Source organism: Pelodiscus sinensis, chromosome 21, assembly GCF_049634645.1.
Source record: "Pelodiscus sinensis isolate JC-2024 chromosome 21, ASM4963464v1, whole genome shotgun sequence".
Taxonomy (NCBI): domain Eukaryota; kingdom Metazoa; phylum Chordata; order Testudines; family Trionychidae; genus Pelodiscus; species Pelodiscus sinensis.
In genome coordinates this window covers 5,975,477-6,000,504 of record NC_134731.1, presented here as the reverse complement: position 1 = coordinate 6,000,504, position 25,028 = coordinate 5,975,477, and the positions used below count along the sequence as shown (strand labels likewise).

General features: G+C 43.7%; 1 protein-coding gene across 1 annotated transcript in view; it reads right to left on the bottom strand.

Moving 5' to 3' along the window:
- Positions 1-22,128, bottom strand: part of MED13 (mediator complex subunit 13) — a 93,204-nt gene extending 71,076 nt beyond the window's left edge. Inside the window, exons 1-2 of the mRNA XM_006138645.4 lie at positions 20,395-22,128; positions 17,929-18,163 (exon numbers count right to left, since the gene is read on the bottom strand). Coding sequence (XP_006138707.1) covers positions 17,929-18,163; positions 20,395-20,460 — 301 coding nt within the window. The 5' untranslated portion in view covers positions 20,461-22,128. The remainder of the gene's footprint in view (positions 1-17,928; positions 18,164-20,394) is intronic.
- Between the last annotated feature and the right edge of the window lie 2,900 nt (positions 22,129-25,028).

The window sequence follows — 25,028 nt, the reverse complement described above, 5'->3', positions numbered from 1 at the left end:
AGCTGACAACCGAGAACAGTCTGTCCATCCATCCCTCTTGCTTGCCACCCTTCGGTTAGCTTACTAGATGAAAACGTACCTTGTATGATAGTCAGCAAAGGTCTGCCATGCATCTGGGCCCCCTCTGTTTTTATTAGGGATGTTAAAGGGCATGTAATTAACTATGTAACCGCAGAAAATTTCAGCAGTTTCACGTGGAGCAGCAGGTGGCTCCTGTACCTACCAGCTCCCACCTGTCATCCCACACTGATGCCTCTGTATCAGAGGCAGCAGTGCGGGGGGGCAGGTGGCTCCCCTGGGAGCCAGTATGTGCCAGGAGCTGGCTTTTAAGCTTGCTCTCTGCACGTACCAGGAGCCTACATGTAACCATGAATGTTAACAGACAAACCCAGGCTCATCAATTAACCATTTGCAATGTTACACTTTCACATCTCTAGTTTTTATTGATTTATTTGTTTTAAAGACAGGGATCAGTCCCTTAAGTTTTGCCTTGAGGTTAACAACCACTTCAGGAGTACATAGAAAAATGCACTCAGAAGCAGTAGGAGCATTAGTTGACATCTGAATGCCCTTCACAAATAATCTGAGACAGTATGTGGAGAAGCTACAGAGGTGGCAAAATAATGGATTACTGTGACCAACATCCACATTTGAGAATAAGGTCACAATGTTTCAGCCAAAGAAAAAAAGAAAATGAATTTCTAAACACTGTTTTTATCAGAAAACCCTGTAACAGTGACAAATCTAGTCAGATCTAGATATGGCAAATAAATGAAGGCATCTTCCCATCTCAAAAATGCTTACCATTATTAGATCAGCACCACTTTCTTTTCCTGGTATTAGTTTAAGTTAGCTACATTCAATCCAGATCCTGTCTGACAAAACACTGGACGAGTAAAGAACAACACACGCAGAAAGAAAAAAAAAAGTTATCTATCTCCTTTCAACCAAACTGCTTAAAAATATTTCTTCTCAGTAATAACATGATAAAAGCATCTCCGGGTGAACTGTATCCAAGGCTACAGAAAGATAAGGTAATATTACCAACCAGCCAACAGTTAGATCAGTGTTAAGGTTGCCTAATCATGCCACATGCTATTTGAGAACTGTAGGGAGACTAAGCAAAAGCCACTGAAAGCCAGGAAATGGAAATAACACAATGTCTCCTTAACTCAATGCTGCAATGCAGCTGAACAAGTCCCTTTGAGAGCTCATAGAACTGTACCATCCTCAAGCGTGTGGAAGACAGCAGAGAGGATGAAAAGCTGTGAAAAGAAAACCACTTAGTCCTTGTACTGAATAAGAACAAGTGCAAATTTAGGTTTGGCCTAGTGAACACAAGCAAGCTAAGCCTGACGTGTACTTGACCACTTCATCTATGGAGAGCCAACCAACAAACTGCCATATAAATTAGGAATGTAAGTAACTAGTCAAGTGACTACTTGCTTCGCCCCCACCCCCCTTTTGCTGCCTCTATCAGAGAGATGCTGTGGGGGTGGGGCTTAAAAACCAGTTCCCCACATCATGGTCTCCACAGGGGGAGGGGCCACACAGGAGGCAGAGACACAGCAGTCCCAGATGCGCATGCCCCCTCTCCCCCCAGCAGCGGCAGTGGCCACTATACCAACAAGCAGCCTGTGGGAGAAGGAAGAGGCAGTGACACGAGCCCGGAGGCCCCAAGCACCAGAGGTAGTCCCACAGGGTGAGGGAGGGGGCAGCGCAGCGACCAAGTGGCCAGAAAAATACACGCTACCAGAAGCCAGCCCGGCTGCCCACCAGCAAAACTCCAATGGAGCCACCTATGCGCTCTGAGGGGGAGAGGAGGCTGCTGCACCCACAAGGAGCAATGGTAGTGCATGGAGCCATTTCTCAGTCACTTTTCTCCCGCAAGTTGGTATCCCCATGAAGTAGTGAAATGTCCGGTGGAGCTTTCTGGGACATTTCATTACTTGATGAGGACACCAGGACAGAGTATTTAAAAACAAACAAAAACAAAAAAAAACAGGACAGTCCCGTATGGTGGTCATATGGATCCTGTTGGGAGGCTCGTGTGCCAGTGGGGCGGGGGGGGGGGGGGGGGGAAGAGGGAGAAATCGGCTCATATGCCCTTTATGGCATGCATGCTGTAGGTTGCTGACCTATGCTGTGGGAGTTCATATGGCAGAGAGGGTGCACAACAACAAGGGAATGAGCACAGATGTGATGTTCAGGTACCCACTGAAAATACACAAGAGCATCAACAGAAAAGTGCCTCCATCCTGTTCTCATTTTCTTGATATCACTGGGTAGGTGCTATATGTACACAGATCTATTCATTATTTTTATGGCCATAATACATAGGTCTTGGGAGGTGGCAGTGGTAGCCATAAAAGTACAGATCTTCAAGAATATTCTTTCATACATTTGATTTTAGAACCAATTGGGCAAGAGTGATTATCTATGCAAGACTCCTGCATAACATTTGAGAGGCATTAGGGGAGAGATTCCCAATTCCTCTGGTTCCAGCTGCACTGGCACCTCTCTGCAACTTGCTGCATTGATCAAGAAAGTCATTGCAACCCAACCTAACACACAGATTCAACAAACCTAAGAAGAAGGACAAAATTGTGTTGGACACTACATAGCACACCACAGGAAGCAGCTGTGGGTGAGTGTTCTTTCGGACACAAACACGTTAACTCCGTATTTCCTAGTTTTCACAGGTTTAAGTTTTAGTAGCTGCTTTTGAAAGAATTGCAAAACATAGTAATCCATTACAGAAACAATTACAAGAATGGCTCTAGAATAAGAGCACTGCAGTTATTGCTCTTTACAAGTTTAGCAACTGTATGTTGTGAAATGTTTGAGCTAAGGAGATTCTTGTTTTTCTGTGCTCAGAAATAAGCACACACTCAGGAATGAGCACTATCATACATGCAGCACATACTGATCAAGCTGTGGCAAACATGGGCAACAGAACAGAACAAACATTAACTAAAAAGCTTAATGGTATTGGACTTTTAACTGCACAATAAACTCTGCACCATTTCAAAGGTTCAATGGTTGGTTTCTATACAGCTTTTTAAATTATCTTAAAATTACAATAAAACCTTAGATATCAATTAGTTTTATTGTGCTTCTAAGAACAGGTATTTCCAGTCTGTGCACCCAATTTTGTTTTGGGATAGTAATCTATAGGTTAGGGAAGGAAAGGTACAAGAAAGGAATCTTCGCAACTATTGGTGCAATAATTCAGGATCTGCACTTCAAATGGTCAAAGGGTACACTTGAGAAAGTTTTCACATTTCGTTTTCACACATAGTTATGCTTCTTATTTTCCTCCAAAGCCACTAGAAAATGTATTCATGAGAAGAGTGTGTCAATATCAGAATTTAGCATGCTATCAAGGTTATACAAGTATTCATAACTAATTAGTTTGTAACTCATTCTTGATAAGACCTTTGTTCCTTAAGGGCTGTGCCTAAAGAACAGATATCTACTAAGATCCAACCTCAAATGAACACTGGTATACACTAAAGCATAGAAAGAAGAGAGTTATGAAAGTTTTTAGCAAGTTCATTTGCAATAACAGTAGCCAAATTCTAACATACCATCATTTCATCTGTCTAAATTTGCTGATTAGGTGTGACCAGACTAAGGATGTTAAGGACTAGTACACTATCCAATAAGCAAATGCCATCAACTACTCAATTGACTAGTAAATTAACTGATATTTAACATCCTTAGACCAGACAGCCATATTCTGATGGAGGTCTAATTTGACCTAACACATTAAAAAAATAAAATTAAAGATGCTAATTACAACAGACTGTATGTTACAGGCACTCAGTCAGACCAGGATCTATTTTAAGTACTCACTCCCTTTATCTCAAATCTTTGGCTCCTGAGAACCATTTTACATAAAATGATTATTACTGAATAGCACATGCAATCTTAAGCCATGTTAATTAAGGACCTGTGTTATATAAAGGTAAACACACAATCCCTCAGTGTGATATTGCTTGTTTGTCAACTAATGAAAATAGTTCTCCCTGGCAGGAACAAAACAAGAAGATACGGATAATTCACATCCCTCTATGTTCCAATATGGTATATGCTAGTAACCTAGATTTTGAATTTCAGAAATGAATACCTGTGGGATACTTACAAGCACTGATTATAACATGCAAGAATGAACACACTTTCAGGTCATTTAAAATACCAGTATCCAGTGCTTTTTTTGTGATGGTACTGCCCGGTACATAGTACCGGCACCTTCAGTCAGAGCTCAAAAACTTTTCCCCTGCAGTACCGGCACTTTTTTTTTTTTTTTAAACAAACAAACAAAAAAAGACACACCACACTGCCAGTTTCCAAATGTTTCTATACTTAACTAAGTGGTCTCTAAATTATACAAGTGTCAATTCCTCAGAAATAAGAATTCCAGTCATCTTTAAAAGGCCTGGGATAACTGTCATACAATCCTTTCTAAATAAAAGGCATTGTGCGAAATTAGGGAGGGGAGGGATTACTTCGGCCAAATGTAAAATTTCATCTTCCATTAAATAGCCCAGTAAGTTCAGCCAGTGGTCTCTCTTGATATCCATAACTATTTAAATATCATCCAAGTTCTTCTCCTCTATTCTAATTACCTGGAGAATATTAGATAAAACTTGATGCTTACTGTGGGGGGGGTCTGTTCTGTCCCAATGGGCATGCAACTCTCATTACCACTGACAAGCGTTTATGCACACAGGTACCTCTCCATTATGGAAATCCTGAAACAAAGTCTCTGAAGTCTAACTACATAGTAGTAATCAAATACAAGATATATACATTGGGCAAAATAAAGGCAACTTCACATTATTTTCAAGGCACAGAGAGAACTTAATGGGTTCAAATTCAGAACAGCCCCTTAAAAACTCAGCTTAAAATTAATAGAAATGAATGAGAAGTTTGACAGATTTTAGAATTAAGTCATAATTGTCATTCTAGCTTCAACAGTGACAGTCTTGTCTTTAAACAGCTCTTAAGATAAGGCGCCTACAACAGAGACCTGAACTCTGTTTACAGCATAGCCTCCACAATCACTGTCTTTAGTGAAGCAATACAAGTTCCAATGTTCCCAGTTTAAGCACATTTTGGAAGATTGCTACTTTGTGGAATGAGATTAACTAGTTGCTAATGTTTGCCCAGACAAACAGCAGACTGCAGTTTTAGAAATGCTCCAACAGATATCACCTTCTCTATGCCAAGAGATGAACAAAAACCATAGTCCCACGCATTTTCATTAAGTTTTGAGTAGTTGGGACATTTGGTATGTGATTGCACAATGCCTAGAATGACGGAGGTGGGGGGGGGAGGCGTTAATCTAAGACCTCTAGGAACTACCATAAAAACAAACAGGAAGAAATGTGCTAGCTAGCACAGGCACAAGAAATTTTTAACCTCAAGTATGTGGAGCACTCAAGTCAAATTCTGACATTTTTTGTATATACAGGCAGTCCCCGGGGTTACATACAAGATAGGGACTGTAGGTTTGTTCTTAAGTTGAATTTGTATGTAAGTCGGAACTGGTACATATTGTAGGGGAAACTCTAGCGAAACATTACTCCAGAGCTCAGTTTTTTTTCTCCCACACCTCACTTCCCTCAGTCCTTTATTCTCAAGCTGAGGTGTCTGCTGAGAAAAGCCGCTCCGCGTCTCCCTGGTCTGCTGGGGGGGGGGGGGGGGGGCACTAGCTTCGCGTCTCCCTGGTCTGCTGGGGGGAAGCAGCTAGTGCGGGGTTGCCTCACCCCGTTTGTAAGTAGGGATCCGATGTAAGTCGGATCCATGTAACCCGGGGACTGCCTGTAGTGGAACTGCTCAGCTGTTTTAAGTCTCTACGCTTTTGTTTTATGGGGACAAAAAGTTCTGTTCTGCCATGAAACGATTACATTTCTTCAACTAAAAATAGTGAACATTATAAATTACCAAAATATTTCTCTTTTGAAATTGTAGCCTAGTTTGGACTGGCTGCCTTCCTTCTTCATCAGGCAAATCAGCTGGTGAAGAAAAACAAGTTATTTCCTCTTTTCAATGCTACCAAAATATTAAGTGTGACAGTCTCAGATGCAAATAGTTCAAAGCATGAATGACCTACAAAGATGTTCCACAGACCCTAAAAAAACTGTTGTTTAATCTCTGCACCTGCAGTCATTTTTGGAAACAAACAAAAGAGTGGCTCTGAGAGAAGGGACCCTTGTTGATGGAATAGGCATAGAAAGAAGAGAAGCACCAAGCAGCAGTCACTGCCAGAATAGAAAAAACTTGGCAAGAATCTGCTTGAAGCAAATCAGCAGCAAATCCTTTACCAATATAACTATCCCTAAAAATCATGAACCAGGCCCCCAAACTTCATGAGAGTCTTAACAAAACCCAAACATTCAAAGTTCATTTGCCATCTGGTTTTTGAGCTTTTGAGGTGAACACATCACAATTTCAACTTTTTCCTCTGTAAGCACGACCATAAGAGCAAGACACAAATATTTTCCTCCTTAAATGAAAGTGAAGATTACCTGTCACTAGGAACTGTGTTTTACATAATATCATGCAGGCTGGCAACACTCCAACAAAACAAAGCAATATTTTTAAAACCTATCTTACTGTTCTACTCACAGAAGCACAGCATGAAGAAAAAAAAATCCTGAAGCCCAAGACCAAATATGAAAACTGCTATTCAGCAGACTACAGTCAGAGAGGACGTTGGTTTCCAGGAGGATGAACACAGAGCAAGATTTTAAGGATAGGATTTTCAGGCTTCAAAATGAATGGGCTTAAGATAAGAATCTTTCTCCAGGCACTAGATGTCTAGAAAAAGTTTATCCCCTTAGTGTGAATGAATTGTACATCTCTACAGAAAAAGAGGGCTAAACAGCATAAAGGCTTTTACTTATTGTTTTAAAAACATATTCAATGTATATTTACACACACACACACACACACACACACACACACACACACCCACCCCCTACCTTAAACAAATTGAGTTTAAAGAAAAAAAACTAATTCACATTTACAAAATGTGCTTGATGACCATATAGGGGGATAGGGGACTCTGAACTCCAGTTTCAAAAAAATATATAGTTTTAAGTACAACTGCCCAAGTCTCCCTGCCAGCTTTTGTATATTGGTTTAAGTTTGGCTTCCAGGTTTTTCTAGGTGTTACAACAACAGGGGAAGCCAAGTAACAAGGAAACACTGAAACTGACTGTACAGTTACATCAAATGCACCAAGTATGCAAAGTGGGCCAAGTGGGATGGGAAAATTTTTAACCTCGATTTCAGTCAGTATAGCCTTAGAAGTTAAAGTTACTAGTAGGGATGTTAAATATCGGTTAATTTAATTGAATAGTCGATTAACCTCATGAATTTTTATTGATTAGTCGACTATTTTATAGTCCCCAGGGACGAGGCTGGCAGCCAGTACGCTCCATCCCCACTCCGGAGAAGCCCCCTGCCACTCCGCACTGCTGCCTCTCTAATAGAGTATACAGGTGTCAGGCAGGAGCTGGTCCACAAGGGGAGCCAGTTTAAAAACCAATTCCCTTCACATACTGGCTGCCTATCACCCTGTGCTGCTGCATAGAATGGAGTGGCAGCAGCCCCTAACCAGGGAAAGGGGTGAGGCTGAGCTCCCAGACCCTTAAGAGCCAGAACTGAGCTAGGCTGCCTGCCCACCTGGCTCCTAATACACTTTAAACGAATAGCTGCAACAAGGATAGGTCCTGACCTGGTGAAAGCCAGGACACAGTCAGCCTGCTTGCCAGCCTGCTAAAAAATGTATTGGCAAAGGGCAGGAGGGGGAATGCGTGTACAGGCAGTCCCCGACTTACGCGGATCCGACTTAAGTCGGATCCACACTTACGAACGGGGCTTTTCTCGCCCCAGAGCTCACGGGTGGCGGGTCGCCACCCATGTCCTCCGGGGCAAGAAAAGCTTCTCCCGGTCTCCCTGGTCTGCTGGGGGGGTCCAGCAAAGCCGCTGGACCCCCCCCCCCCCCAGCAGACCAGGGACACCCGAGAAAAGCCGCCACCTGGGCGGCTTTGCTTGTTTGCCCAGGCGGCGGCTTTGCTCGGGTGTCCCTGGTCTGCTGGGGGGGGTCCAGCAGCTTTGCTGGACCCCCCCAGCAGACCAGGGGGACAGGAGCAAAGCCGCACGGGCAGCGGGGTCCCTCCGCCTGTACGGCTTTGCTCGGGTCTCCCTGGTCTGCTGGGGGGGGGGGGGGGCGCCGCTAGTGCGACCCCCCCTCCCCCCCAGCAGACCAGGCTTTTGTTGCGGGACGCCTCAGGTAGAGCAGCTGGGGTGCTGCCAGGTTGGTCCTGTGGGAACCTACCGGTCAGCGCCCCAGCTGTTCTGTCCCAGGCTCCAGATTCAGCAGCTGTCGAAACTGATCAGGCTGATTCCAGGAAGCTGGGGGCAGAACAACTCTGCCTCTGGCTTCCTGTAGTCAGCCCCTGGTCAGTTTCAGTGGCAGCAGCTGAATCTGGAGCCAGTTCCAACTTACATACAAATTCAACTTAAGAACAAACCTATAGTCCCTATCCTGCACGTAACCCGAGGACTGCCTGTAGTCTATTGCATTAACCTATATGCTTTTGCTTATCAGTTAATCGACTAGACTATTACATCCTTAGTTACCAGTAAGGGGTTTTTTTTTGTTTTGTTTTGTTTTTTAAAAAAGGGTGTACATAAATCCTGTACAGCAGGGGTGAGGAAGCTTTTTTGGCTCAGGGGCCGCTGATCTACGGGGGAGGAGGGGGGAAATCAGCTGGAGGCCACACAAGTGAGAAGCAAAAGCCCCTCACTGATGTGGCCCCCAACTGAGAAAAGGACACTCTCTACATTCCCCTTGCATATACCAGAGTGGGGAGGGGGGGGCTATGTTAGTAGATTATGTGCTCCCGCCCATGGTGGGGCAGCAGGGGGAGGGAGAAGGAGGAGGGGCTGAAGCACTAGCACAGGCTCTCCAATGCTGGGGGAGAGCCAGGGGACAATCCAGCCTCCAGGCCTGAGGTTCCCCACCCCTGCTGTATAGGATCAAGAACTATATTGTAGCAATATAGGCACTCAATGCAGTAAACAAATAGATAAACAGCACTAGCAGTGGCTGTATAATGTTCCAATTTGGTTCTGTGGGATACATAGTGTGGTGGTGAGGACAATGAGGACACCCGTCTACTGGGACCTGGACTGAGCCCATCACTTCACATAAGCCACTGAAAAAGTGTTCAGAAGGTAAAGCTTTCAAGTAACTACTGACCTAACTGGATTTTTTCTTTCTGACAATCCTGAGGTTAAATACATCTCATCATTTTTACCAGATCTTCAGCCATCCAGTTCACCTTTCTTCTCCCTCTTCTAACAATGGTATATACATAATCCATGAAACAAGAATTTCATTTTGCCTCACAGTCCCTGCCTTAATGACAGTGTTGCATTTAACTTTGCCCCAACCTGAACATAATCACATTTTAAATTAACAAAAATGTATTATGAAACAGTGAAGTGTTACTAAAACCAATGGACAAAGGACAAAAAAAGGAGTCGATATTCAGTTAACTACTTACTCAAATCACCACCACCAGAAATTTGTTGGAACTGAAACAATTTTAGAAATGTAGTTTGCTTTCATCAGATTTGCTATTTTCCCCTCTTATCCTTCCTCTATCTAGACTCTAGACCCTACACAATGAAAAAGTAAGTTTCATTTTTTATTTACAGTCCATTTTACATTTAGGTGCTCTGGGAGCAGAATACTGCTGCAAAGTGAGGAGGTTAGATATTGGTTAACTGTATAGCTGTGTAACTGCATGAATTCTTAAATCACAACCCCAGGCTCTGGAGGCTGATACCTTATCCATTAGGCCAGTGGAGGACCCACTCCACCTCCCTACTTTCAGCTGGCACCAGGTGCGGTCCTGGGGGAGCAAGTGTGGATGCCCAGCTGCTCCTAAAGCGGGAAGCTTGCTCTGGGACTGCACTGCATCCCAGCTCCAATTCGTGGTGGCCTGTGTGGTGGCTGCCCCTGCCCTGGCCGCAACTCCGGAGCAAGCTGACTGATAGTCTCTGGGGGCAGCACCGGTAGCCAGTGTGCTCTGGCCTCACACCTGGGGAGCCCCCTGCCACTCCACACTGCTGCTTCTGTATCAGCAGCAACACAGGCTGCAAGGTCGGAGCAGATCCTCAAGGGGAGCCAGTTTAAAAACCAGCTCCCCACACAGACTGGATGCCTGCCACCCCATGCTGCTGCCTCGGATACAGAAGCAGCAGCACGGGGTGGCAGCAGCCCCTCCTGTCCACAGGGGTCTAAGCTCTGCGACCAGCCTTTGTCCACGGTGAGCCTCCCATCCCCCTGCCATATTGGGACAGACCAAAGGATCCATCTAGCCCAGTATTCTGTTTTCACTCCCTCTGGGGCATCTTGCATTGGCCACTGTTGGGAACAGAACAGGTAATCATCATGTGATCCTTCTCCCATCATCCATTTCCCGCTTCTGACAAACAGAGGCCAGGGACACCACTCCTGCCCATCCTGGCTAATAGCCATCGATGGACCTAACCTCCATGTATTTTTCTAGTTCTTTTAAATTATGGTCTTCACAACATCCTCTGGCAAGGAGCTCCAAGATTGATTGTACGCTGCGTGAAGAAAAACTTCCTTTTGTTTTAAACCTGCTACCTCCAGTATTTATTTTCTCCAGTGTTGCAGGGCATGCTGTAGCACTTAGTAAAGATGATGACCTAAGCTATTAAGAGCATAAATAAATAATTAAAAATATCTTCCTGATTTAAGTTTACTGAAAGTTAACATTGAGAGAGAACTTGAGTGTTTTAAGCAACAATCTGTTTATATCACAGATGAATTCATCCTGCTCTTTGAACAACCATTTTAACATCACTTTAATTATGCCTGTCAACATGTGCGTTGCATGTTCTTGCATTAACCTTTTATCAGTTTTGCAAATAGATTTAGAAGGCTATCACTTACCTTTCCTCTCCTCACTGCCCATTAAACTGAACTTCCTCATAAAAGTACTCATTTAATAGCCCTGTCATAAATATAGACTGCATAAGTCAAGTTTTGCATTAATCAAACCACATTCCATACTGAATCCTCAACTTAAAGGGATACTGTGCTGGAGGGAGGGGTAGAAAGACTATCAGTTGATGCAGTATGACATTTTAATAAGCATATCAATATACAATAAAGCCTTAAGCCAAGTGCTACAAAAAGTGTCATATTCCAAAATGAAGTCAAAGCTTAATTTACAGTAAAGGATTAAATTTGGGAAGATACTGACCCATTGCTGGATTTTTTTTAAGTCAGTTTTCCAGTTAACTTGAGTGACAAAGACTTCAAAGAATCTACCACTATTAGGAACAGTTGCAATAACCTCCTCTTCTCTGATCACCTACTTCCTTCGATCCTCTTCTTTCCACCCTCCAAAAAGTTTCCACCTTTATCTTATTCTAATATTTTCCCCACAATCTCCTCTGTACATGAATTAAAGCAGAACAGTTTTTTAAACAAATTGAATTTTTATAAACATTTAACGGTATAATTTATATCTAATATGGACATTTAACATAAATAATGGAATGTTTCAACTATAGTTAAGATACCAAATTTTTAAACTATTATGCATGATACTCAGTTTGTGTATTCTTAATTAAGACACACATAGGGAAAGTTACAATACATCATTCATTTATGAAAATGGTAATTACCTATGTATGATTACACAGAAGTTTCACATGTAAGAACAAGTTCTAACTATGCCCAAATACAGCAGACCCATTCTAAATGCATTTAACACCACACTTTAATCCTACGTCTAAGTAACCCAAACAAAACCAAAAAAACCCAAAAACAAAAAAAAAACAAAAAACAAAAAACTTCTGTTCCACAGAACTGCCCCTAGACACCCACATTGTCTGTACAGTTTCCTTGCCTGAGAGCCAGTCAAGATATGAGCTATAGCCCAAGATCATATATTCTACTAAGCTATCATACCATATCTACTGTCACTATATTTGCAACAAGACAAACTAATCTCTTCTATTGAAATGTTAAATCTTTGAATAAAGTCTGAATGTAACGTACATGCCATTCAGTGTTTTACCTTTCCTACCCATCCTCCCAGAGGAAAATACGTTAAAAAAAATTATTTACCTCATGGATTCCCAAACTGGGAGGTGTGAAGAAATTCCAGGGGGGCGCGAGGCGACCCAGCCACACACACCCCTCGTCAATCCCACCCCAGTTTGCTGCTTTTTTTTGGGAGGGGGGACATAAGGGTTTCTCAAAAAATCAAAAAAGGGTGGGCGTGATGCTGAAAAGTTTGGGAACCACTGATCTACTCTATGAGCAAACACAAAACAGGCAGTCCCCGGGTTACATGGATCCGACTTACATCGGATCCCTACTTACAAACGGGGTGAGGCAACCCCGCACTAGCTGCTTCCCCCCAGCAGACCAAGGAGACGCAAAGCTAGCGCCCCCCCCAGCAGACCAGGGAGACGCGGAACGGCTTTTCTGAGCACACACCTCAGCTTGAGAATAAAGGACTGAGAGAAGTGAGGTGTGGCAGAATAAAAGTGAGCTCTGGAGAAATGTTTGGCTAGAGTTTTCCCTACAATATGTACCAGTTCCGACTTACATACAAATTCAACTTAAGAACAAACCTATAGTCCCTATCTTGTATGTAACCCGGGGACTGCCTGTATATACTTCTAGAAGTACTTTTAAGATTGCTTCAGTCCTTTAACTTTTTCCACGAAGATCAAGTTTAGCTTGTCAAGCCAGACATGGCATCATGCTGTTTTGACACTGTGCAGACCACACATATGCCACAATAAAGAGAAAACTACTATTAAGTATAAAATATCAATTGGGAAATTTAGTCAGATTTAACTTTAAAAAACCCCTAAGATGGGAGAATAATTATGTATACAGATGGATTTCACTTACACTGGAGGTATTCCGACAAAAACCATCAGCAATATTCAGTTTAAAAGATGCATATCACCGCATGAGCCTAAAGTCCATATTTACAAATGCAGTAGCAATTTTGACCTTGCTCCACAGATGCGTAACACAGACATGTTGTTGCCGGCACAGCAAAGAGCTGGAAAATTTACATCAAGAGTACCTTCAAGTTCTTATGCATATCACGTAGCAAGATACAAATCACAAATAGAGATACTACGTAAAGAGACTGTACAAACTACACTAGCAATGCTTATTAGATCAGTTTTGCTGGACTGGACATGTCTCCACATGGAGAACAACATCAGAGTGCCAAAGAATATGTTGTACAGTGAACTTTTATCAGCAAAAGATCTAGAAACAGGCAGAGGAAGAGAAATATTTAGTGCTACACATTAATATACAGACACGTAGGAAGCCACAACAGATAACTAACTCAGGTTCATTATTTGACATCTGGTGCAAAGGTTTTTACAAGTAGAAGAGTACGCATTAAAAGCGAGCATTGCCAGCAAGTGAGTGAACCATTAATGAAGTGGTTCTCAAACTGTTTTGGAGATCACTTACTAGGAACCTAGAGAACTGTGGCTGATCACATCATGTTGGCTCTTAAATAGGTTTTCTATTACTTGGTCTGGGACCTGAGGGGTCAAGAAACAATGTTTGTCGGATGAGGGGAAGTCAAGGCTCCCTACCCAGCTATAGGTTCTGCTCCCAGGTGAGGCTGCACTCCCTGCCTCCACTGTGCCAGGCCTGGCCAGGGCTGCAATCCCCACTGTGCCAGCCCTGTATAGGGGCTAGCCCTGCTGCCTCCAGCCCCAGCAGAGGGGTGCACCCTCCAAGGCGCTGGCCCAGGCTGCACACCCAGCTGAGTCCAGCCCCAGCCAGGGCTGTGCTCCTACACCGCACCAGCCCTAACTAAGGCTGTGCTTCCCATCGTGCCAGCCCCTAGTCTGTCCACCATGTTGGCCCCAATGGGGCAGTGCTTCTGAACCTATTATGTCTGCACAGATTTCTGAAAAAGCTTTTTGATATCAACCATTACTCTTCCTTATTAGTCTAATGCAGAGCAAAGACTGAATTACTCCCCAACAAGCAGCATGTCCCATGGGAGTGGGACAAACAAACAAAAAGTGGGTAAAATTAATAAATACACAGAAATAGAAGTAGTCAAGCACACAAAATTATGAGTTTTAGAAGTTGAGAGGGGGGAAGGAGAAAGTTCAACATTTTACAGTTCATCACAATAAAGTTACAACTTGCTGGCCAAAGGAAAAATGGTGTAATCCTTCAAATGTGGGTGAAAGTCAAAGTACAGCTATTGCCTCAGAATTATGTACAGTGTTCCCTGTAAGCTGTGCACTTGTGCAGCTGCCCAGATGATTAGCAGAGCACTCACAGCTAGGTTTGCTTCTCCTGCTGGTTCACATCTGCACATGCCTCTGTGCATAATAAAATGTATACTGCACATGGATAGAAAAAGATTAGAACTGTGGTGTCCAATCAGTTCTGACTGGTGGAGTGTAGCCAGTTCACTAAATAGCAACATTCAACCAGCCAAATAGCCATATATGGCGAGCATGTTGGACATCACGTGATTAGAAGGAACATTGATTATGTTTTGAGCACAGTCTGGACCCATACAACGTTAAAACTCAACATTAAATTCAACCCCCCAGTTTAGACAGACACTGAACACCACAGAGGTGGAGTACTACAACCATGGTTGCTCAAACCGGTGCAATACTGTCGCAGCATTCTGAACGAGCATACGTAGTGCAGAGGTTCTACTTTGAGCCTTGCAGGGAGGGATTTACTATGATCACACCCCACTAATGCTACAAGACATTACCATTACACAGTTGCCACAAGATAAATAATGCCAAAGACAGAGCAGATTTAATAGTTTTCCTAGAATAGTTGATAAATTGCACTCAGAAAAGGTGCACCTGAAAGACATGAAAAGTCACTACCTCTGAATAAATGCCCATATCATAAATTAGGGAAACAACAGGTAGAGCCCTTCACATCAACAACCTCTACTAGCAAGGCTCCAAGCTTATATCCAAGGCTTCATGTGGAGAAGGCAGATACAGCCACATAAGAAAAAAAAAAAAAACATTCTGCCAAGGTAGGGAATTAACTTCCATAGGGCAAGAGAAATACAATTGCATGTCATATAAAACACATTGGTATTATACTATGTTTAGAAATTATCTTGACAAGAAACCCTGAACGTGATAAGAAAGATCCCATAGGTCATATCCCTCAGCAAGCTGTTTACCCTCAAGAGCACTTTCAAAGCACAAGCAATGTCAAGCTACAACTCACAGCAAATCAAAAGCTACCAAGAAGTCTCATATGATCAATGATTTATGGCCCCCCAACACCACATTTTCAACTCCAATAGGAGGTCAGAATCTAGATTCTGACTGTATCCAAGCATGATTGGAACTGATTAACGACAAGGAATGTGAATGTGTAACCATGTACATGGTTAACTGATGAGCCTGGGCTCATCAGTTAACTCGCACAATTACATGCAGGCTTCTGGCATGCACGGGAAGTTGGCCTATAAGCCCTGGCTCCTCCCCTCCACTACTGCCTCTGATACAGGCTGCGCCTGCTGGACATTTTGGCCCTCTGCAGGCAGGACCCAGGCTGCCTTCTCCCTAATCTTGAGGCATTTCCTATAGATCACCTATGTAATTGCTTCTGGTTACAAGGCTCCAAGCAGACTAGAACCTTTTAAGAGCTGATAATGGCTTTTGGAGGCTATCCTCCACACACACCCCCCAAAAAAACGCAAAAAAATAAAAAAAAACAACCACACAGCCATGTTGGAATAATATATCATGCATGTTTACCGGGGGGCGGGAGGGAATCAGCAGCAAACCAAATATATCTTGTGCTGAAACTGGTGTAGAACAGAAACTGTACTGAAATGCAGACACTGATGGTCAAAACACCACCAACCCAAATATCCAAAAAACAGACTTCAAGATAAGGTTGAGCAAACAACCAATTCTAGGTAAGACAATTCAGGAGTTTATCACTTCCAGGAAGACATATATATGTCAGCTCATCTACATCTATGCTCAAATCCCAAAGACAATCTGTGAGCCCTGCAGCCATTAGCTCAGAGAATTCAGCTGCAAGCCTTGGGAGAGGGGGGATTTTTCACACATTTCCTCATGACTGCTACTTTAAAGTTACCCACTAGTGATTTTAAGAAGTGCTAAATACTGACCAAATAAAATGTATCACACTAAACATACCAGACAAGTTCAGAAGCTTGAGCTCAGTCCTAAGTGAACTTGAGGTTTAATTTCATGCTCATGATCTATTAAAAAAATGCCCTAATATTATTTTCTTACCCTAAGGCTTAGACAACAGTATACCAAAACTTACACAGAAACTTCTACGCAAGTGTTGGAATAGCCCAGGACAAACAGAAAAAAGAAGCCACCACCACACACACACAGCACCATGGAATTTAAGTTACATCTAGCCATACAAAAGATTGTTGTCTGTCCTGACCATCAGCAACCATCATAAGGGCAAACTAAGGAAGCTGTACCTGACTATTCCATAAAAGACTTGAAGTTTCCATTTCCAGGATTGCTAGTAGTAATAGCAGCAGCAAGCAGCTAACTCAAACACATTATCAGAAACATCTGTAATTTTAGTACTTGAATCTTTTCCAATACACAATATATTTGTGTTGCATAAAACATGAAGCTTCCTCTTAAAAGATGCTGTACATATGGAAATTCTACAGATTACAAGACTATTTCAAATAAAATTGCTCAGCGACACTTCAACTTCATATTTGCTTTTTGGCATGTCCACAATTACACAGATAGTATTAATGTATTCTTGTTCTCTCAAGTGCCATTTATTCATCTGATAGAAATTGTTTTCTTGAAAAGAACAAGTACCCACAGACTTCCATTTTCATCAAAAAGCACTGCATACCAAAACTAGATTTCATTTTACAAATCTTAAATATGAATGCTGTTCTTTATTCATAAGTCTAATTACAATAATATGACAATTATTTTTATAGACTAATGTTAAGTCTCTGTAAGCCTACTGGGGAGACTGTATACAAAAGTTGTGGATTAAAATTTAGCTCCCCAAACGAAACAGGAAGCACTCATATGTCAACAAGATTACATTAAAAAGAAAGCGGTTAGTTTCTAAGCTAATATTTTCAAAATAAGATACCTAAAGTTAGGCACCAAAAATCTATATTTAGACATCCAAACAGAAGTGGTAAGCTCTCATCAACGTTAACAATAACTTACTTTAAATAAACATTCAGCACTTTTGAAAGAAAACATGAGTCTTAATGCACAAGATTCACCACATCCCACTCACTGAGATGCCTTAGTTAAGCACCTATGTTTAGAAAGTTTTGACCATGTCTCTGGAAAAATAGACAACTCTATCTAGAGCCTTATTTCCTCCACACACACCTTAAAAATAGCATGAAGATTTAAGATAAATTCTGATTACCTACAAATGAGGTTGTACCAAAAATATTAAATCATCCCACTGTCTCTTGCACTTGTTTTAGAGACAAAATTCTGTCCCAATCTGGGACTTCCTTTCAGTTTCAAAAAGCGCAGAATATTAAAAAATAATAATAAAGAGTAAGAAGTTGCTTCTTGAACATCTGGCACCATTTCTCTCAGCACAGTCAGCCACTTTATACACAACTGTATCAGTACACAATTCAAGACACAATGCAAGCTCAATTCTGAGAAGATGCCACCATCACAGTTTCATTTCTTTGAAGACCCCCCCCATCCACCATCACTATAGAAAATAAAACGTATGTCACCATCTCAGTTGGAACATATAAAATATGTTGTTGACTAACTGATTAGATTTTGTTCAGTCCATTCTCTTACCTGAGAGGTCATGATGAATAAGGTCAGTAAAATTGGGGTCATCGCCCCACCAAAATATCCACAGCTCTCTCCGTCCAGGTCTCTGATCGCGCCGCCAAACACTCAATACATCGGCCTTCAGACAGCGACTGAAACTGCTCAAAATGGGATCCTCTTCCGTTACCGGAAAGAGAATTGGGGCAGATGTTGGACCTTGCCATACATATCGTTTCCATTTAATCCCAGTTAAGTCAGCCTGCAAAAGAGGAATAGAAAAAAAAAAATAGGTGAAATGCATTTGGGGAAAACAAGGTCACTAAACCCAGAAGTTATTTCATTAAAAGACAGTTACAAATAGGACTCTTGGCAAAAAGCTGCCAGCCATAAACCCTAGTTCTGTGATTTATTAATAAATAAATAATAATAATAATTAGAGATGGAATCATCCTTATTTTTTAAAGCAAAAACTTATAAAAATTCTAAAATGTACTGTAGTGTTGAACATGAATATGAAGATAATTTTATATACTAAAATATGAACTGCAGCTTGCTTTTATCTCGATCAACCTCTATCTTTAAATAACTGCAATAATTATTAACACCAGAAGCAAAGTTGCAATACAAGTGACCAAGTTCTTAAAAGTTTTGCTGTTGTTGCTGTAAGTGTGGTGGTCTACACAGAAGAAAATTGAACACCTCTAACTCAAAAACTGGTTTCTATCACCAACAGAAGTTGATCCAGTAAAAGATACCACTTACCCACCTTGTCTAACTTATTAAATTCAGCAAAAATTGATTAAAAAGTATGAGTGAATAGCAATCATTAATGAAATTGTTTACAACTATTCTAACTGTACAGTTAAAGTAATTGTGTACCCTGACAAACATTTTTTCTTCTTAGCCTTGATCTCACACGTGTAATTTTAAAATACACAAAAGGAATATACAATGCTTTTAGGCAGCGAACACCCTTAATAACATCTAGTGCTTTGAAAAAAAAAAAATCAACCAGTAGTAAGAGAATTTCCTGTTTTATAGAAATGAAATGCTTCAAACAAGTTGTGACTTTGTGTACCCACTGTACCCTATGCCATCACATTTGCCTCTTTTCCCACTCCTAAAATTAAATCCTAAATTAATTTTCTGTAAAAAATCTGAAATTAAAGTTACTACCCTGTTAGCCACAATAATTTGCCTCTCTCTCTATCTTCATAGTCATACAGGTAATCACTACACTTTAACTATTGTTTACAAAGCAGCACTGTACCAAAAAACAAGGTTTAAACCCTGACCCTTGTTAAATGCAACAATGACTTCAAGATACATGGCAGGAGGTGCCAAATGAATTCAGCCTCATAAATGAACATGTACAGGGGGTTCCTAGCGCTTAACACCATTCCCCACCCCCCTTCTCCCACATACTTCTAATCTCCTGTCTTTCCTCCCCCAGGTATGACAACAATTTGCACAGTTTATCTAATGGGGTGTCCTCCCCCACCACAGTTAGAAGATCAGGCTTTGGACTCAGGGTTGCTAAGGAATTTGCAACAGTTGGTACTTTGAAAGACTTACAAGATGTTACTCATACTGAGCTGCAGGCCTGATGCAGCCTTCATACTGGTATCCTGCAGACATGCTCAAGCTGCCCAGATTCCCCTCCCCCAAAACATACAACAGCAAGAACAGTAAGACACAGGGTTTACTTACAACAGTCTCTGCAATAATAAATACCCATCAACCTGATACAAACTAATTTGCATTAAAAGGAAAATGAGATGTCAGCAATCCCCATAGCCACACACAAAAATGCACCATCACCCAACCCAAAACAAGCTGGCTTTAGGAGCTGTCAAAAGTAACAGTTAAAAAAATAAAGGATGTGAAATGGTGCACAAGTATAGGCTGGCATATGCATTTGTAAGAATATCATCACCAAAACCAGCTTCTTACGGAAAAAATTAGACAAAGAAAGCATTAAGAATCCAGGAAAAAGGGAGGATTTAGCTGAGATTTTTTCTGGGGCATCACTAAGGGGGATGAGAAAGCATACAAAGTTTGTCTGAGGAAAGGAGAGTAGTGGAGCTACATACCTTCTGTCAGGACTAAAATAAAAATGTGAGAAGGTAGAGCTAAAAAATTAATAGAAAGCAGAAAAAAGTTGGGGGCAAGCAAACAGAATGGAAAATCTAAGTGTTGGGGTAATATTGGCCAAAAGTGACAAGAGAAAGAGGGAAAGACGGTATTATAGAGGCAACGATGTGGGTGGAAAGGGGGGTGGGGAGGAGGAGGAGGAAAAACAGAGGGACATAGAAAAGCTAGCTGGTTCCAGGCAGGGCCTACTCTGAGGACTCATCCAGCAGAAGCTATACTAAAAATGGCTGCTTTGCTTCCACTACCCCTTCCATCCCCCGCCCCCATCGCCCCCCCCCCCTCAAAAAAAACTCTTTCCCTCTGTGTATAGTGTGTCCGCAGCTGGTGGACACTTACCAGACAGAATAGGTTGGAATGGCAATCCTCCAGGCTGGCCCCGTTCGGCACGAAGCAGGAACTCATCCTCACAGCCACAACCCACACGCCATTATCCCACAGCCTCCGACAAGAAAGAAAGAGACAGACAGAGAGAGAGACTGAGGGGAGGGAGAGACACAGAAGGAAGGGGGGAGGGAGGTTACACACACGCACAAATAATACAATTAAATAAGGGAATTTACCCCCACACACACACACAGAATAGTGTCAGGTAAAATATTCAGAAGGAGAGCGGCGTAAAATGGGCAAGAGTCAGAACCTTTCCTTCTCTTCTGCCAAAGCAGGGGGAAAAGACAACAAGGAAAGGGAAGAAAAAAGGAAGGGGTCAATAATCCAACGATGGGAGATTTAAGATACACAATCCTCCCTGCTCCTCTCGTCTACTCAATCGAAGACCAAGGGGGGAGAATAGGGTAACTGATCCAACAAGGGGAGAGAAGTGGGGTAATTAATCCAATGGGGCAGGAAGTAAAATGGGTTCACGACCCCTCCCTCTTATCTCAGTCGCCAAACGAGGGAGTTGAGGAATAAATAATCCAACAGGGGCAATTAATCCAGCCACCTCCCTGCTCTTCCTCGTTTTCTTAATCGCCAGACGAGAGGGGCAAATAGTGGAATGACTGGGGGATGAGTGGTAGAGGGTTGATAGAGTCCGAAGGGGAAGAGGAAGAAGCGGGGGTGTCAGATTCTTCTCCCCCTCAAAATATATTCCAAATAAATTAAAGATTAGATCAGACAAAAACTTCGGGTTTCAGAAACCAGCTGTTTTAAGGATTCCCAAGACTGGGGTAAAATTCTCCCGGGGTGTACCCCAAATCCGCCAGGGGGGTTCTTCAGAAGGGGACCCCGAAAGCCCCCTCAGCAGCAGTCCAGCGAGGTACGTTTTCGTGTCACCATACCCCCCATCAAAAAAAATCCTCTTATCTGAAGGGTGCAACCAGCCCAACAGTCTCCGTTGTGCGTGCAGATTCTTCGCTGGGGGAGGGAAGGGAGAGACACACCAGGGCGCCCCTCCGAGGCGCTGCGGGGGGAGCTCCCCAGGGGCTGCGCCCCGGCTTTTTTCAGAGCCCCACGAAGTCTCTCCTCAGCAGGGGCCTACCCCGAAGTTGCGCTGACCCCCACCAGACCCCCCCCCCGGAGGGGTGGCGCTCCGAGCCCCACCGACTCGCCGTGGGGTGGGGAGGTCCCTCCGCCGGTGCGAACCCCGCAAGTCTTCCGATGAGAGGTCTCTCGGGACGGGGGGGGCTGCACCCCGCGAGCTCCCTAGCTGGGGAGGGAGGGGCCAAAGGGCGGGCTGGACCCCAAACGCTCTCAACGGGGGGGGGGGCCTCCGCGGGCGGGGGGGCCAACCCCGGATCTCCCCGGCGGGGACGCCGCACCCCGGCTTCTCCTCAGCTGGGGGAGGGGGGCGACGCCACACGCTCCGGCCCCGCCGCCGAGACAGAGGGACGCGGCGGCCGCAGTCGGTGCCCCGAAGCCCCTGCTGCCGGGCCTCCTCCCTCAGCGGTGTCTCTGTCGGCGGCTGCCCGGCCGCGGCATCCTGAGCGTCCGGCTCCCGTCAGCGAGTCGCCCCCATGTCGCGTCCCGGCCGAGGGGGGAGGGGGAAGATTCTTTTCCCGTCTAATTCCGAGCCCCTTTTTCTTTAATGGCGGCCACAGGGACGAGAGTCTAGGGGGGCCCCCCCTTCCGCGCGCTGATTGGCCGCCGCCGCGTCACGTGGGCTGGAGCAGCGATGGCCGCCGTCGAGGTTCAGGGAAAGAGGCTGCAATGGCGCAGCCGGGCCGTGGGGGGCTGTGGCAGCGCTAGGGAGCTGCGCAAGAGGGGGCTCGCTGCTCGTTGAGAGAGCGACATCTAGTGGGGCTCCGTGGCGTGGCGCGGGAGGATGAGCTGCTCCTTCAACACTTCATTTTTACATCGCCTCATTAGCAGCGGGCCCACAATTAACAGGTGCCTCCTTTTTTTCCCCTGTTATAAAATACTTACTTATGCATCAGAGGGGTAGCCGTGTTAGTCTGAATCTGCAAAAGCGACGAGGAGTCCTGTGGCACCTTATAGACTAACTGAAGTGTAGGAGCATAAGCTTTCGTGGGCAAAGACCCACTTCGATGCATCTGACGAAGTGGGTCTTTGCCCACGAAAGCTTATGCTCCTACACTTCAGTTAGTCTATAAGGTGCCACAGGACTCCTCGTCGCTTTTACTTATGCATGTTATTCCTCTCCAGCTCATCATCTGATGAAGTGGGTGTTGTCTACAAAAGTTCATGATGCTATATATTTTTGTGAGTCCCGTGGGGCTCATCTACACTATGGAGACGATGGAAACTGCCACAATTGATCTTCCAGGATTGGAAGTAGCAGGTCATGCTAATTCAAACTGGGAGGGCATGCCCGTCGGTGCTGGTAGTCCTAATGAAGACTAAGGGACTTCAAGGGCACATCTGCTCCTGTATGTCTCTTGCTGCATAGACAAGCACCAAAACACAGTTTAAGATACTTCCACTCCAGCTACATAATAAACGTAGCTGAAGTTGCATCTCTTAAGTTGACTTTCCTCTTTAGCAAAGACCATGCCTAAGGTGTCACAGGACTTCTCATTGCTCCTTTGCAATTAGTTTAAACATCAAAGTCCCGCTTTACCACAAGTCTTCACATTGGACACAGAGTTGAAACCTGTCTCCCTACCAGGTCCTACCATTCTGGGCTTTAAATCCCCACCCAAAGAGCTAGTTTAAATCTCCTGCGGGAGTAATCCATATTTCCATCCAGCAGCATTTGAACAGAGGCCAATTGGCTTCACATTCCAGCCTCCCATATATCACTCAAGAATTATCAACATACCCACCTGTGGCACCTGCCAGTAACCTAAGGATGGGGCCCAAAATCCAAGCCTCATCAACTCCTCCTAAATCCAGGAAAGGAGAACTCAAGTTTTTTCCAAATCCTGGCACATACTGATAGAGGTCAATGCACAAGAGCAAACTGGAGTTTACACTTATAGAGTAGGCAAAAGCAAAACTAGGGGGGCATGCAGGACATGCCATGCATGCAGGCCCATGGCCACAGACGACCCCAAATCCAGAGGTGAAAGTAAGCCGGTGCGCTCCGATACAGTGCTCTGGCGAGAAGAAGCCGGCCAGCTGGGGTGCTTGAATGCCATCACTCCCAGGCGGGCTCCCCAGTAGACTGCCTTGCTCAGAAGCAGGTAGCCAGGCAGGTGAAAGGGGCTGGCTGGGGGTGTGCACGTGCTCCCCGCCAGTCCAGGACATCCCCAGTCCCTAGACCTGCAGCCTCACTTACCTGGATCCCACTGCTCTTCCTCCTCTTCTGATTATGAAGTAGGGAGGGGAAAAATGCACAGTTTGTGTGCCTTCCTGCCACTCTTGACTGCCCAGGAGAGGGGCAGAGGTGTTCTTCACACAAGTTGCACACTTCCTCTTGCTCCCTGATCATCAGTGTGTGGGACCGCAGCCCTGCACACCCTCACTCCCCCTGCACTCACTCCTAAACCTCCCAGGCCCATGTTCTGACCCCCGACCACTTGTTCTGATTCCTGCACCACCCCCCATATCACCCTGCCCTTATTACTGAACCCCAAAAGCCCCTCTGCCGAGCCCCCCACACTCTCAGCTCCCTGCCTTGATCCCCACCACTCCCAAATTACCTTCAGTCTACAATGGACCAAAAGCATTCAATGAACGGGGCAGTCATTTCATTTGAGCACAAGCTTGCATAATCTACCCCCCTTGGCAGAAGTCTTGGACCATGGACTGGCATGAAAGCAAAATGCATGAGGCTACAACTGTAAGTAGTCTAATGCTGCTGTTTACAGCATAATGTATGTCTCAACAAATCTCCATGTTGAATAATTAGCGGATTACTTTATGTGATATTAAGCAATGCAGCAGATTGCTTTCAAATTTAAATTACAGGACATTTGATTGTATTAATAACTTGGGAAGTGCTGACTTTCGACTTGCATAATGTTTTTGTTGTTCTTTAAATATAATAGGCACAATTAAAACTATACAAACTTATGTAATTATTCTTTAATATACTGAGAAGATAGGGTAAAATAATTAAAGCTAGCTAAGCAGTAATGCTCAAGAGGTAAGCCATGAGAACAGAGTGGGACCCAAAGACATATCTTACTCCCCTCCTCACACCCCACAGAACAGCTAGTTGTGCTCCAGGAGTGGGTTTTGTCTCTTAAAGTTTAGAAAACACAGAGTGTTTTTTATAACACCTATGTATTCCATGATTCTATAGCCATCAAATCCACCCTGATGCAGAACTGTGCTCCATTCTCAGTAAAGTATTATGCAGTGTGTATGATAGAATAAGCTTGTTCTTATGGTGGTGATTGTATGTAGCTGCAAAAGCAGGATGAAATTGTTCAGAAGTAGAAGTACTCTAGTCATATAACGTTTATTTGAAAAAATAACTTTAAAATTTAAAGTTTTTAAAAGTAGTCAACATTGTATTAACCCCATCATGGTGGATCTATTATATAGCATTTACTAGGTTGCAGGTAGAATACAAACTTTAACGCTTTATTATTTTATGTGACTTCATATATATGTTTGTTATTGGG